Below are 14196 nucleotides of genomic sequence, written 5' to 3' on the forward strand. Positions count from 1 at the left end.
ATGCTGGCAGTCCAATCACTCCATGCACATGTCAACACGACCAATGGCTCAATTGAACTTACAAAGTAAACATGAAGTAATATTTGCTTACTGCAAATGGTGGTAGGTAGCGCTAAGAAACAGCTGGCCTCAGCAGTTGGCCATCAGCAGTCGAAATCGAAACTAGGCCATTGTTTGCAGTGCCGAGCTGCAAGTGCGATCATTGTGCAAAGGGGAAAAATATGTGAATTTTTAGGGACCAATGAGGTGGGTGCATTAATTACACAAATAAATACAATATGTTGAAGTGAAACCAAAGAGAATGTGAATGGGAAAAAAGCAGTTATGCCCATAGATTGACCCAACAAAGAACTGTGTGCAAAATGGAAATTATTGTGAACATGGCAGCATTTCTGCTGTGTTAAACAGTAGGACTTCTTGGCATATTTATCCTAATGAAGTGTTGTGACAAAAAAAAGCAAGGCAGCTATTGTGCAGTAAGGTATAAAATGAAGTACGCTGTATTCGTAAAGAATGACTATATGTTGTTCTATCTATTGTTCTCTTGTTCACCTTGCAGATCTGATGAGCCATGTTTGGCTGTTAGGACACAGTAAACCAAAGGCTGCATTAATGGCAGTTATGGAGCTCATATCCTCACCTATGGCTGCATTTGTGGGTGCAGCTGGTAAATGTGCACGATAGACCTAGCATGGGCATAGTAGACCTGGCACCTGCTATCGAAGCCGCTCATTGCCAGCCAAGCCAGGATTCACTCCTTCGGACAAGCATGCCAAACTGTTTAGGGCCATATTGTTATGGCTTTTTTTGTGATCACTGTATTTTCCTTAATAGAAGTCGCGCTAACTTTACGCTAGTAGAAAAAAAAAGGGGGGTATATAAGTCACACCAGTGTATAAGGTGAACATTGTTTAACTCGGTTGGCATCACGAAATCCGATTCTGCACACTTGTACACCCATCATAAAATGTCGTGCTTACTCATTTCTGGGCGCTAAATCTACAACAATATTTTGGTGAGCCTTGAATCCTCGCACAAAAAAAAAAAACTTCAACTAATATTGTAAAAACCCGCATATCATACGAACCCGCATATAGTACGAGGTGAAATTTTTGGGATGTGAAATGGAAAAAAAAAAAAAATGTGTTATCCACGTATCATACAGCATGGACCGTTTATACCGTAGGTCGCTGGAGTCTGGAAAATCCGCATTATTAGCGGTACCGCACTATATCAGATGTGCCATTTTTACTCTTATTCACACGCAAATATGGTCAGCCCACCTTTTAATATGTTTTTTACAACTTAACGAACAATAAAGCACCAGAATTGGACACTAAATGAAAGGTTTTTTTTCTTCATCAATGAAAAAATGCCGTTATCTTCGTCTGGCACTGAGTCTTCACCGCATTATGCACTATCTCATCGTCAACAGTGATCAGACGCTGGAAAGCTTTCTCGCTCAAGCCCTTCTGCGCGCAGTACATCCTGAGCTTGCTGATATAATCCAGTGCATCTCTGTGCAAAAGTTCCGGTGTGGTGTCTCCTTTGTTGTTGTCATCGTCTGATTCATTGTCATCGTCCAGTGCATCTCTGTGCAAAAGTTCCTGTGGGGTGTCTCCTTCGTTGTCATCGTCTGATTCATTGTCATCGTGATCACGCACTGCTGCTACAGTTGCTTCGTCTGTGTCTGCTTCTTCGCAGACAATGTCATTGCAATCCTCGTTTACGAAGCCTTCGAATGTGTCATCCTGTCCAACAATGTTGTTTTTCACCAGGTCCGACCACACATCATCCGCTTTGAAGACTTCGTCGACATCGTCGCCCCGGTGGCTATCATCGCTCCTCACATCAGGATCACTGACCACTGCGTTGCACACAAACCCCGCCTTTGCGAAACACTTGGCGATGGTTGATGCTTTTATCTGCCACCAAGATGCCGTGATAATGTCGATGGCCTTCTGCAGGTTTACCTTCATTGCTTCGTCTCGCTGAAGGTTAATCAGTGCTGTTTCACATATGCGCCTTTTATAATGCGCTTTCACTGCGGCGATTACGCCTTGGTCCATCGGCTGGCTCTTGGCTGTTGTATTTGCGTGCAAGAACTTGAGGCTCATTGCACTGAGCTTTAAATTAACATGATGGGCACTGCAGTTGTCAAGAATTAGGACAACTTGTCGCATTTCTGACACCATGGCTTCATCAAATTTTTGAAGCCAAGTCGCAAATAGCTCCCGAGTTATCCATGACTTTCTGTTGGCCTTATATGTAATCGGCAGGCACTCTCTTCTTTGAAACAGCACGGCTGCGCTGACCTTCTGATCACAAATAAGTGACTCTTGTCACTGCCATCCATATTGGCGCAGAAGAGAACAGTAAACCACTCCTTCGAAGCCTTTCAACCGGAGCAGCGTTCGTGGGACAGTACGAGCGTGCACTTTGGGAGCAAATTATAAAACACGCCAGCCTCATCCGCATTATAAATGTCCCGCTCGGCGTACTTCGCTAGCATGTTCTCAATATTTATACTGAGCCAGGCCTGAACAGGAGAATCGTGCACTCTCCCCCGAGATAACACGACAGCTTATTCCGTGTTGGTCCTTAAACCGCTGAATCCACCCATTTAAGGGGTTTAAACTATCGTGGCCCAACAAGTTGGCAAACGACCTGGCCTTTGCTTGTAGAATTGGACCACTTATGGGCGCATCCTGGGCTCGCACCTTGCAGAACCACTTGAACAAAGCGGCGTCGACATCTTCATACTTTGATGAACGTATACGCTTCCTTGCTAGCGATCCATAATTTTCTTGCAGTTGCTGTTGCACCTTATCCCTTTTTTTCCAAATTGCCGACAGTGTTGTGTCGGCGATGCCATACTTCTGTGCGACAGAAACCTTTTTTAGACCACTTTCGACGTCATTAATGATGCTTTGGTTCATCTCCAGGGATAAAGCCTGCTGTTTTCTTGAGTAGGAAGAATCAGGCGGCATGGCAACTTAGCCTAGCGCAACACAAGTAGCGCGACACAAATGCAAGACAAGGAAACATGTTTTCCAGTAGCTATTCCTACGACGCTGGCAGCGCATTTCGGTACCACAAAACGATGACTCGTGCACATTCACGATAACAACAGAAAAAGCAGAAGACTGGCGCATGTGCAGAGCCAGCCTGTTAACCGGCCACCTCCAGCAAATGGACCTTCCCAACGTTTCCCCTTCTCGCCCTCTGAATGGGACCCGCCCCATTACGACGGCGGCGCGGGTGCTCGGTCTGGCTCGGCCCTGCACTCGCGGCACTACACAAACAAAAGCAAAAGGCCACTAGTTGCACTTCTTTTCGCCGCACGCTGTAGAAACCGCACTATACCTGGTCTTCTGTCGTGTGCGACTGCGCACTATGCGGTACACTGACACATTGAACTCTACGGGAGATGTACTGGTGGTCACATAAAGCTGCATTATATGCGGTCCCGCACTATAGTCAGTTAAGTCATAAGTGGTCTATGCAGTACTAGGTAGCAAAACTTGAGGAAAACATTAATTTAAATTGCACTGTCTTCCTCAGCTGCGCTCTCTTCGGATACTTCCTTGTCGGACATATCTTCCCAGAGGTTCTCATTCTCTGTTCCATTGAGTGTCGAGGTGCCGTACTTCTTGAATGCGCGATGCACAAGGTCCTCTGGTATGCTGGCCCATGCGTCCACAATCCACTTGCATAGCATGGCTGGCAAAGCCCGCTTCAGCCACCCGGTCAGCGTCACTGCAGGCTCACCTGAGCACATCCAATCTGCGTAATACCGCTTGACCGCCTCCTTAAACGGCTTGTTCAGGCAAACATCTAAAGGCTGCATCTGAGACATCATCCCACCCGCGATAACGAGTTCAGTGCCGGATTTGCACAACAGCCTCTTCACTGAGTCGGGCAGATGGCAACCGACAACAGTGTGCCAGGCCGCCTACACCAGACAGATTTTATCCAGTCGAGCACAAGATTCTCATTCATCCAGCCTTTCTCATGGCATCTCATGACCACATTTTTTGGCAGCTCCTCACCTTTAAGCACCGTCTTGCGCTTGAAGATGACATATGGTGGAAGCTTGCTTCTGTCTGCCATACACGACAACATGACGGTAACTCACATTTTCTCGTTGCCAGTGGACCGGGCATAAACTTGTTTAGAACCCTTTTCGTGCACGGTGAGTGGCGATGGCATGTCCAGATAAACCGTCGTTTGGTCAGCATTGACGATTTGTCCTAGCTGGAAGTTCTTGGACTTGTGCAGCGAAATAATGTGGTGCTGGAAAGCCACAAGCAGCTCTTCGAACAATTCGGGCAGCTTTTGCGAAATCGAAGTTCGGTGGCGTAAGGAAGAACCAGCACGGCACATGTAGCGATAAATCCAGTGCTTGCCCTCTTTGAAGGCGGAGCTCGATAGCCCTTTTTCTCGTGCAAGCTCCTCAACTTCTGCCTGCATAAGCTCAACGCTCACAGCTAGATGCACGGCTTGCTGTTGGTGTACGACCTCCGTTAGGGCGAGTTCAATTTGTGGGAATGTCCCACTCATCTGGCCGCGAAAGCTTCTTCGCGTTCCCCGAGTCACGAAAATGGCTTCCTTCTGTCGATAATAATAGGAAAACACCTCGTATTATACTCGGGTTTTTGCGGTACTTCTCTTATGTGTGGAAAACCAACGTTCATGGGACTTCTCTCGAAACCATCTAAGGCTAGCGACCAGAAGCACTACAACTTAGCGCGCGAGCGACTGAGAGGATGATAACCATGTGATGCTTTCTGTATCGCTCATATCTTCGGCACCTTAATGTAGAATAAAAATTGTGGTATCGTTTTCTTATAACTTGTGTCAGTTCCATGGGTTTAGCCTTTCCCTTAAGAAAGCTAAACAACAGCAATGCTGTATACATAACCTCCAATCACGGAGGCATCCATATCAGGGAGTCCAAGCTGGCGGCCTCCGTTCTGTGTTCATGGTGAGCCCTAGGTGTTAACATTTCTCGCCACAGTCGGTCCACTTATAATAGAAGATTGCATTTCTTTCAGAATGTTGTCGCGCACAATTTTTTGTACTTGTGAGAGGGGGGGGGGGGGATAACTAACCACTCATGATGGTCGTGCCAGCATGCATGGTTTTATGCAAATATAAGTATCACTGTTTTATTAGACGCACAGATAAAAATTTCAAGGCGGAAGGGGGGGCGGGTGAATGCGACTTTATAGTACTCCAGAAAATATGATAGAAATATGAGCTCCAAAAAAAGTATGTACTAAACGGTAGTACGAAGTAGCGTGAGATCGCCCACTTACCTGTCAAAAATGGAACTCTGAGTTAGTGCAATGAAGGGGCAAAAAACCCACAGTATTTATCCATTTTGCTTGACAAAAGTCTGTTATTTTCGTTTAATGATGCAGCAGCCTAGCAGTGACAGCAGTGGCCTCAAACTCCGTTAACCCTTTCAAGGTTTTCGCCGTACATGTACGGCGGCGGTTTTCTGTCCCGCAAGGTCTTTGCCGTACGGGTACGGTTCCAACCCTCCGTTTGAAATTTCGCGCCATAATGACAATGCGGGCTCACCTAGAGGTGCTGCCACCTCTTAGCACTTACAAGAAGCATTTGAAATTTGCGCTACCTTCTTGGGGAGATAAACAGAACTGATTGCTAGCTTCAGCACGTCGCTCAGACTGCGGCAACGCCCCTTCGGCGGTTTCGGTTTCGCCGCGTGATCGCAACGAAGGGGCGTGCGAAACGTCATTTTCTTTGTCGGCACTCTCTTGCAGGGCGGTGGAAGTTGATTTCTATCTTGATTGGCGCTGCTCTTAGCTTGTATATCAGCGACGTTCGCGATTGCGAGGTATTCTCGCTGCGCTTTTGCGGTTTCGGTTCCGCCGCATGATCGCAACGGAGGCGCGCGAAACGGGGTTTTTCTCTTTGTCGGCATGCTCTCGCAGGGGCGGCGGAAGTTGATTTCTATCTTGATTGTCACTGCTCTTAGCTTGTTTATCACCACCGCTCACGAGGTATTCTCGCTCTCCGCGGCAACGCGCTTACGCGAGAGGGGACCTCTGCCCAAGGCAGCCGCACGCAGAGATGTCATGTGTGCGCCAACACAACTCCTCGCTCCAAGAGAACAGACACGCATTTCAGGTGTGCAGACTGTGATAAGGCACTGTGCGTAGACCCGTGTTTCAAGGAGTACCACGCTCGGAAGTACTAATGACCATTTTGCAGTTCTGAGTGATGCCGACACCAAAATACTGTTCCTAATTATTTTTTAGTATTTATTCCCGACTTTATACATTTTGTACATTCAAGATCCGCAATAAAGTAATTTGACCACCTGGGAAAGTTTTTTTCAAAATAATTCGACCCTCAAAGGGTTAAGCTGCGAGCCAGCTTTTCGGCCAGTTCCCTCTTCTCAGCAAACACCGACATGAGGCTGACATAACGTGCAGCTTCTGCCACTGTCAGGCCTGAATCGCCCATGCTGTCACTTTCCGTGCCATCCTCATCACTGTCGTTAGGCGACACTTCAGCAATAACAAAGGCAACGATGGCAGAAAGTCGAACCTCGAAAAGTTTAACCTAGTAGCCAATATCATTTCGCGGTCCCAGCAGCACTGCCGAGCATCTTCTCCTTCACATTCAAAATGCCACACAATGTAGTTGACGGTAGATCCCTCTCGTGTGCCAGCGCAGACTTCGTGCCATGTTCGATGGCATGAACAATATCCATTTTTTTTTTATGCTGAGCACCCAGTTCTTGTCATAGCTTGCATGACGCCACAGCACAGGCCACCACTAACCAGCCACAACGATCTCTGGCTCGGCACCAAACTGATGTTGATGTTTGTGTGGCTTCACTCTTCGAAGCGCCCTCTGCATTTGCGCTTGGAGGCCGTTCTGATCTCTGAGGCTTGTCCTTCTGCCTGGCTGACCTACCGCTGTGATTGCGCTACAAAAAGTGCAAACACTATGTGCTAACCGATACGTACACAATAAGCTGGTACGGTTTATGTGGATATGAAACGCATTATGTTCAATGGCCACAAAGTCAGGGATTTGACTTTACTACCTTTAAAGTGAAACTACTGCTTTAACAGGTACCATTTAAAACAAGGTTTTACTATATTTTCATGTCTGTTTAACGACTTGACAGAACAATTAGCGATGTTATAGCCATTTCGAATTTAACAAAGTGAATTCAAGAATAGCTCTTTATATGCACTTCATTACTCAGAAGGTACATTTGAGCAGCCAAAATTGGCTTTATAGTGCCTAGGCTCTGGGCACGGAGTAAGACATTTAGGAGGTGAAACTCCCGTCAGCGCGAGCGAGCGCGGGCGACCAGATAAAGTCACAATTGTTGTATGCGCCGACGGGGCCATATACAGTGGCGGCGCCATGCGGTGCGTCGTAGAAGCCGCGGCGAAAAAAAAATGCAGCGCGCGGGCACCGGCGCGCTCTCAACGGCGGTAATTTCTTTCCAGGCCGCCAGCACGATAACGGCTCCGCGCGCTTGTGACCTTTTCTGGTCGCCGCAAACAGCAGAGTTTCCTCTCCTAAATGTTTCTTGCTCCGTGGCTCTGGGGCCATGAACAAGCAATAGTTGCCTTAACAGGATTTAGAGTGGGCTCACAAAATGCATGTGTTCATTTTTTATAAAAACCAATTTGAATGGGCCTTTTAACGCTCACTGTTCTGCTCTTTCACTAAATGCATTCATTTGGTGCTCATTTACAAATTTTATTGCGAGATTCAGAATGCAGCAAGTGAACAAGAAGATATATAGACTGTATAAAGGCATATGTATAGGAGCGCACAGGCTATTTAACATAAGCTTGAACACCACACTGCTTCCTTATTTCACGGGTTTAGGACAAACCAGTACTGCGAAGAATATTTAGGTAGACCAAGGGAGGGAAGTGCAGTACTTGACCTGCATAAAGGTTGCTTAATTGTTATTGCTATGTTACATGTGACCTTGTACATTTTGTAGAGTTTTACTGCCCTTTCATCATCATCATCATCATCAACCTGGTTACGCCCACTGCAGGGCAAAGGCCTCTCCCATACTTCTTCAATTACCCCGGTCATGTGCTACTTGTGGCCATGTTGTCCCTGCAAACTTCTTAATCTCATCCGCCCACCTAACTTTCTGCCGCCCTCTGCTACGCTCCCTTCCCTTGGAATCCATTCCGTAACTCTTAATGACCATCGGTTATCTTTCCTCCTCATTACGTGTCCTGCCCATGCCCCATTTCTTTTTCTTGATTTCAACTAAGATATCATTAACTCGCGTTTGTTCCCTCACACAATCTGTTCTTTTCTTAACCCTCGACGTTACACCTATCATTCTTCCTTCCATAGCTCGTTGCGTCGTCCTCAATTTAAGTAGAACCCTTTTCGTAAGCCTCCAGGTTTCTGCCCCGTACGTGAGTACTGGTAAGACACAGCTGGTTATAAACTTTTCTCTTGAGGGATATTGGCAACCTGCTGTTCATGATCTGAGAATGCCTGCCAAACGCACCCCAGCCCATTCTTATTCTTCTGATTGTTTCGGTCTCATGATCTCGATCCGCAGTCGCTATCTGTGCTAAGTAGATGTATTCCCTTACCACTTCCAGTGCCTCGCTACCTATCGTAAACTGCTGTTCTCTTCAGAGACTGTTAAACATTACTTTAGTTTTCTGCCGATTAATTTTTAGACCCACCCTTCGGCTTTGCCTCTCCAGGTCAGTGAGCATGCATTGCAGTTGGTCCCCTGAGTTACTAAGCAAGGCAATATCATCAGCGAATCGCAAGTTACTAAGGTATTCTCCATTAACTCTTATCCCCAATTCTTCCCAATCCAGGTCTCTGAATACCTCCTGTAAACACGCTGTGAATAGCATTGGAGAGATCGTATCTCCCTGCCTGACGCCTTTCTTTATTGGGATCTTGTTGCTTTCTTTATGGAGGACTACGGTGGCTGTGGAGCCGCTATAGATATCTTTGAGTATTTTTGCATACGGCTCATCTACACCCTGATTCGGCAATGCCTCCATGACTGCTGAGGATTCGACTGAATCAAACGCTTTCTCGTAATCAATGAAAGCTCTATATAAAGGTTGGTTATATTCCGCACCTTTTTCTATCACCTGATTGATAGTGTGAATATGGTCTATTGTTGAATAGCCTTTACGGAATCCTGCCTGGTCCTTTGGTTGACGGAAGTCTAAGGTGTTCCTGATTCTATTTGCAATTACCTTAGTAAATACTTTGTAGGCAACGGACAGTAAGCTGATCGGTTTATCATTTTTTTCAAGTCTTTGGCGTCCCCTTTCACAAGAGCAAGGAAATCAATGTACTGCGTGGAATTCAAGGCAAGGACGTAGTAAAGGACACAGGCAAGCGCTATCCGCACTGCCCATTCATTTCCTCGCACTATGAACCAACTCAGCCAACAACAAGCCTTTCATTAGAATTGAGAACTAGAAAATTTGCGTGGATAATGTCGACTAAGTGCTTTTGTTTGCTAGAAAAATTAGATTGCTTGTGTTCAATTGAATCATGCTGCATTTGAAACCACACAATTTAGGTGCAAATGCCAAATTTCAGTTGTCCTCATCCATTGTTGTCAAGTATAATAGTAAAGTAAAAGCCCACTACATGCTGCTGGTAAAAACACTGCCTGTTTCTCATTCGCATGTGCCCTAGACAAATTTGATAAGTTTCGGTAAATGATTTACACCCTTAGCTATCTTATTGTGTTCAAAAGTGTTTAGGTTACCTAAAATTTGCTAGTTTTGTAACAATGTTAATAGCTTTGCAGCGAAATTTATTGGAAGTAAAGCGACATTTTTGTGTGAATTTAGTTATATGCATAAAAAAATTAGGGCAACACTGGTCATCTCCCACTGAAAATGCCTATTTTCAGCCTGCCGGAAAAAATTTTCAAGCGAGAACAGCAGTTCACAATAAATTATTAGAGTACAGTAGACTTGCGTTAGATTGACTCTGGTTAATTCAATCTTTCGGCTAATTCTATTCCGACCTAAAGTCTCGCCTTGTGTCCATGCTTTCTATGCGCCCAAACTTTTATTATTTTTATTCTAAAATTGGCCTTCCATGGATAATTCAACTTGACCAATCAGCATGCACGCCCCTGACCCCTATAGTGACCCCTCAATAGCGATGCCTTTACTGTCAGCTATAGCCGGATACAACTTTAGGAAAAAGAGGAGGCCCCGCCGAGGCCCCGCCCAGATGACCAAAGCGCGACGTCCGATAGCCTCCGCGACTAAAATAATCTCTATCGAAAAATCGTGCTTCTGAAACGTGCAATTCTCGGTATAAATAAAGACTCTTGTATTTTGATGACTGGTTTAGTAGAGCTCTCATGTGCTACAGCACATGCCGGATCGCGACAGAAAAATAACCCTGTGCCTTCCACAACGCTGCCCGTCGTCTGCTCTTTAGCTTCATTGCAAGTGACGAAAGTAGAAAGAGCTGCTCTGCATGGCTTTTGCGCTTGTTTACATGTACACAGCAAATATACTACTCCTGTTCCGAGTTTCAAATCAGTCAGTTGATATTGAACAAGTACTTATATAAAACAATGCATTTATCACAACCATTACAAACTCAAGAGGCTCGGTGTCAGCGAAAGCACCGTGTTCAAAGTGAGGAGGGAGGTCAAAGCTTCGCATATTTCGGGTGGCAAACTGTCGACACCGTCGCGAAAGCGCCCACGAAATGCGGAGAAAAGACGCAGCACGAAGTATTACGCGTTGTGCGCGCCGAGGTCATGTGCACGATTTCTTTCGCCGAATCGAGATAGCGACGCGGTCGTGAAGATCACTAACGATTTCTCGAAGCGTATATGGTGTTATGTTTGTGCCCTGGGATTTGCCTGACGGAAGGCCAGTGCTATGGTGTGTCTACCGTGGAGGTAGCATTCATCCCCGCATGGTGCCTGCTTCGGGCACACGACTACGTGCACGGCTCGGGTTTCCTCGCGGCTGCGCGGCGTCCACAACTGAAGCGGCCACCGGGTCACGGAGTGCTATTCGGCCCCTCCCCGTGCCGGCAGCAATGCAACCCCGCCCCACCCACCCCTCCCCTCCTTTGTCCGGCGGCACCCGCACCACGAACGACTCCCGCTGTGTTTGGGACGGTTTCCAAAGGAGGGCTGTGTTTCGACCCCGTGCCTTGCAGTTGGTTCCCTTTGTCCTATGCGGGCTATAAAACTTCCCCGGCGCACCATTCTGACCGACCGCCAGATCGGCCCGACGCCGCAGCACGGTTCGAGGAAGCACCGGCCACCGAGAGCGGCGTTGGGACCACGGAGGCTGCCCGGACCCTCTCTCTTGACCTTGTTTCGTCCTTAGGGGCTGTCTGGGGAATCTGGGGACTGAGGGGTGTTATTTAAGCAGCTTGCAGCTGCTCTGTTGGTCTCTCTCCTGATAACGACCACAACATGTAAACATTGTTTAAAGAATTCTTTGCCGAGAAAGCTCTCCTCGTCTCTGACTCTGCGTGAAGTGGGGTCCAGACCTCCTGCCGGCCACAGCTTGTCGAGATCTGATTCAAGCATGAGAAGAAGAGCCGCAATTCACTGCTTATGGACCGGGATGACATGTCTGAATGGTGGAATCGCTACCTTCTTGACGTGGAGCGCTACAGGCAGAAGGCTGAAAGATCTTTTTCCTAGACGAGACATGGGTGACGGCGGGACACATAGGGTCAATCGTGTGGACAGAGATTGTGGTGCAGAAGCGCGGACGCCTATGCGCTCGGGCAAATGGCCTGTCGACGTGTCTGAAACAACCTTCTGGAAAAGGCCAGCGCCTGATTGTGACGCACATCGGCAGCGAGGATGGCTTCATCGACGGCTGCTTAGATAGATTCCGTGGCCAAAAAACAGGCAACTACCACAATGAAATGGACGGCAATCGCTTCGAGGGATGGTTTAATGACGTTCTACAGAAGTTGCCTGCTGGTGGCGTCATTGTTTTGGACAATGCACCTTACCATTCCCGGAGAGAAGAGAAATTGCCGATGACAGCTTGGAAGAAGGAAAAAATACAGGAGTGGCTCAAAAGCAAAACCATCACCTACAGCGAAAGGATGGTTAGAAAGCAGCTGCTTGAGTTGGCCAGGCTTTCTGAGCTACATCGTAGACAGTGCAGCTGAAAGGGCATGATGCATTGTACTCAGGCTGCCACCGTACCACCGCGAATTTAGTCCTATCGAGCTCGTGTGGGCAAAGGTGAAAAATGGCATCGCTGCGGACAACGGAGACTTCAAGCTGTCCACAGTCGAAGACGTCTTGACAGAAAAAATCAAGCACGTAACGGCAGAAGACTGGAGGAAGAACATTCACCATGTGATGGACCTGGAGGTAAAGTTCAGGCTTGATAAGTCTGGAAGTGACCGTATCCAACCCATCATCATCCAAGTGGGTGAAGATGACAGTGAAGAAAGTGACTCAGACTGCGAGCTGTCCGGCATTGAGCCACTCGATGAAGCATAACAGCTTCTTATTAACAAAAGAACAGCCCTTATTAGGGCTACCAAAATTTTGCCGGTGGGTTTGCAGCAGCCAAGCATTCTCCCGTGACCTCTCAAATAAATAAGCAGTTCATTTGGTGACATATTTCTTTTAATGGAAGCCCAATTCTGTAAAAGCATCGTCCTGCACAGATCGTGCTCAATATAAGATTTGGCATGGAAACGTGCTGAAATGCTGGAAAATCTTAATACAAATACAGTTATTAACCCTGAATAACTATGTGGGGCCCAAAATGCTCATTCGGGCAGCCACTGTCCAGCTTCATACGAAAAAGCAGTAGTCAACGTGAAAGTGACAGCCACTCTTAGCAGCCTGCACGCCAAAGCATATTGTGTTTTGCGTGCAGTTGTGCTGCCCCTATTGTTTTTTTCCAGCCCGTTGAGATGAATAATGCCAATGTCAGAAGGCCCAAAATGCTCTATTGGGCAGCCACCTACGAGCATTACGGGCCCTGTGATGAAATAATAGTCATCGGGGCACGCTTGAAAGGCACCTTTAGTATCTGCACTTCAAAGCGCAGCCACGTCGTAGCTATTGTAGGTGAAACAGCAGTAGTCAATACGAAATTGACCGCCACATTTAGCAGTTTGCATGCAAAAGGACATTCATGTGGTCGCATTCATATTGGTTACCTGGCCCAAGCGAGTTTTGCGAATAAGAACAATTATCAAACATCATTGGCTTAGTTAGGCCCAAAATACTCATTCGGGTAACTATTAATAGCAGTAGCCGAGGGCACGTTTGAAAGGCACCATTAGCAGTCTGCATGTCAAAGCGCAGTCAAGCTGTCGCCACTGTTGGTGAAACGGCAGCAATCAATGCGAAAATGACAGCCACTGTTGGCAGCTTGCATGCAAAAACACATTCATGAGGTGGCATTGCTTATTTTGGTTACCTGGCCCAGGCAAATTTTGCGAATAAGAACAATTATCAAACATTGTTAGCTTAGTTAGGCCCAAAATACTCATTCGTGTAACTATTAATAGCAGTATTCGAAGGCACGCTTGAAAGGCACCATTAGCAGTCTGCACGTCAAAGCGCAGTCAAGCTGTCGCCACTGTTGGTGAAACAGCAGCAATCAACGCGAAAATGACAGCTACTGTTGGCAGCTTGCATGCAAAAACACATTCATGGGGTGGCATTGCTTATTTTGGTTACCTGGCCTAGGCAAATTTTGCGAATAAGAACAATTATCAAACATCATTAGCTTAGTTAGGCCCAAAATACTCATTCAGGTAACTATTAATAGCAGTAGTCGAGGGCACGCTTGAAAGGCACCGTTCGCAGTCTGCACATCAAATCACAGTCATGCCACAGCCATTGTTGTATTTGTTTATCTGACCGGGCAAGTAACACCAATGTAAGCACAATTATTCAACCTGAATAGCTCTGCTAGCATTGTTTGTACTAAAAATGTTGAGTGAAGTTGAATGTGTTTTATTGAGGCAATTATTTAATTCACAAGCCATCGGCATAGTGATGGACAGCCAGGTTCAGACAATGACATTTGTGAACTAATAAATGGTGAAAGTTGCAAAAGCTCTCAGTGCACTGCTTCGCTGGGCTCCATTCACTGAAATATGTCTTTGCAACGATGAAAGCGTCAGGCAGGAAATGACTCCCCACTG

At 46.7% G+C, this 14196-nt stretch overlaps 1 protein-coding gene across 13 annotated transcripts in view; it reads left to right on the forward strand.

The window, feature by feature from the left end:
* Positions 1-14196, forward strand: part of kis (chromodomain helicase DNA binding protein kismet) — a 209878-nt gene that overhangs the window by 182894 nt on the left and 12788 nt on the right. Inside the window, exon 44 of one of the 13 annotated variants that reach the window (XM_075673538.1) lies at positions 560-5047. The exons of the other annotated variants lie outside the window; for them this stretch is intronic. Coding sequence (XP_075529653.1) covers positions 560-565 — 6 coding nt within the window. The 3' untranslated portion in view covers positions 566-5047. Of the gene's footprint in view, positions 1-559; positions 5048-14196 lie in introns of those variants that run through there. 13 annotated transcript variants of the gene reach the window in all.

The sequence above is a fragment of the Dermacentor variabilis genome, chromosome 1, assembly GCF_050947875.1.
Source record: "Dermacentor variabilis isolate Ectoservices chromosome 1, ASM5094787v1, whole genome shotgun sequence".
NCBI classification, from domain to species: Eukaryota; Metazoa; Arthropoda; class Arachnida; order Ixodida; family Ixodidae; genus Dermacentor; species Dermacentor variabilis.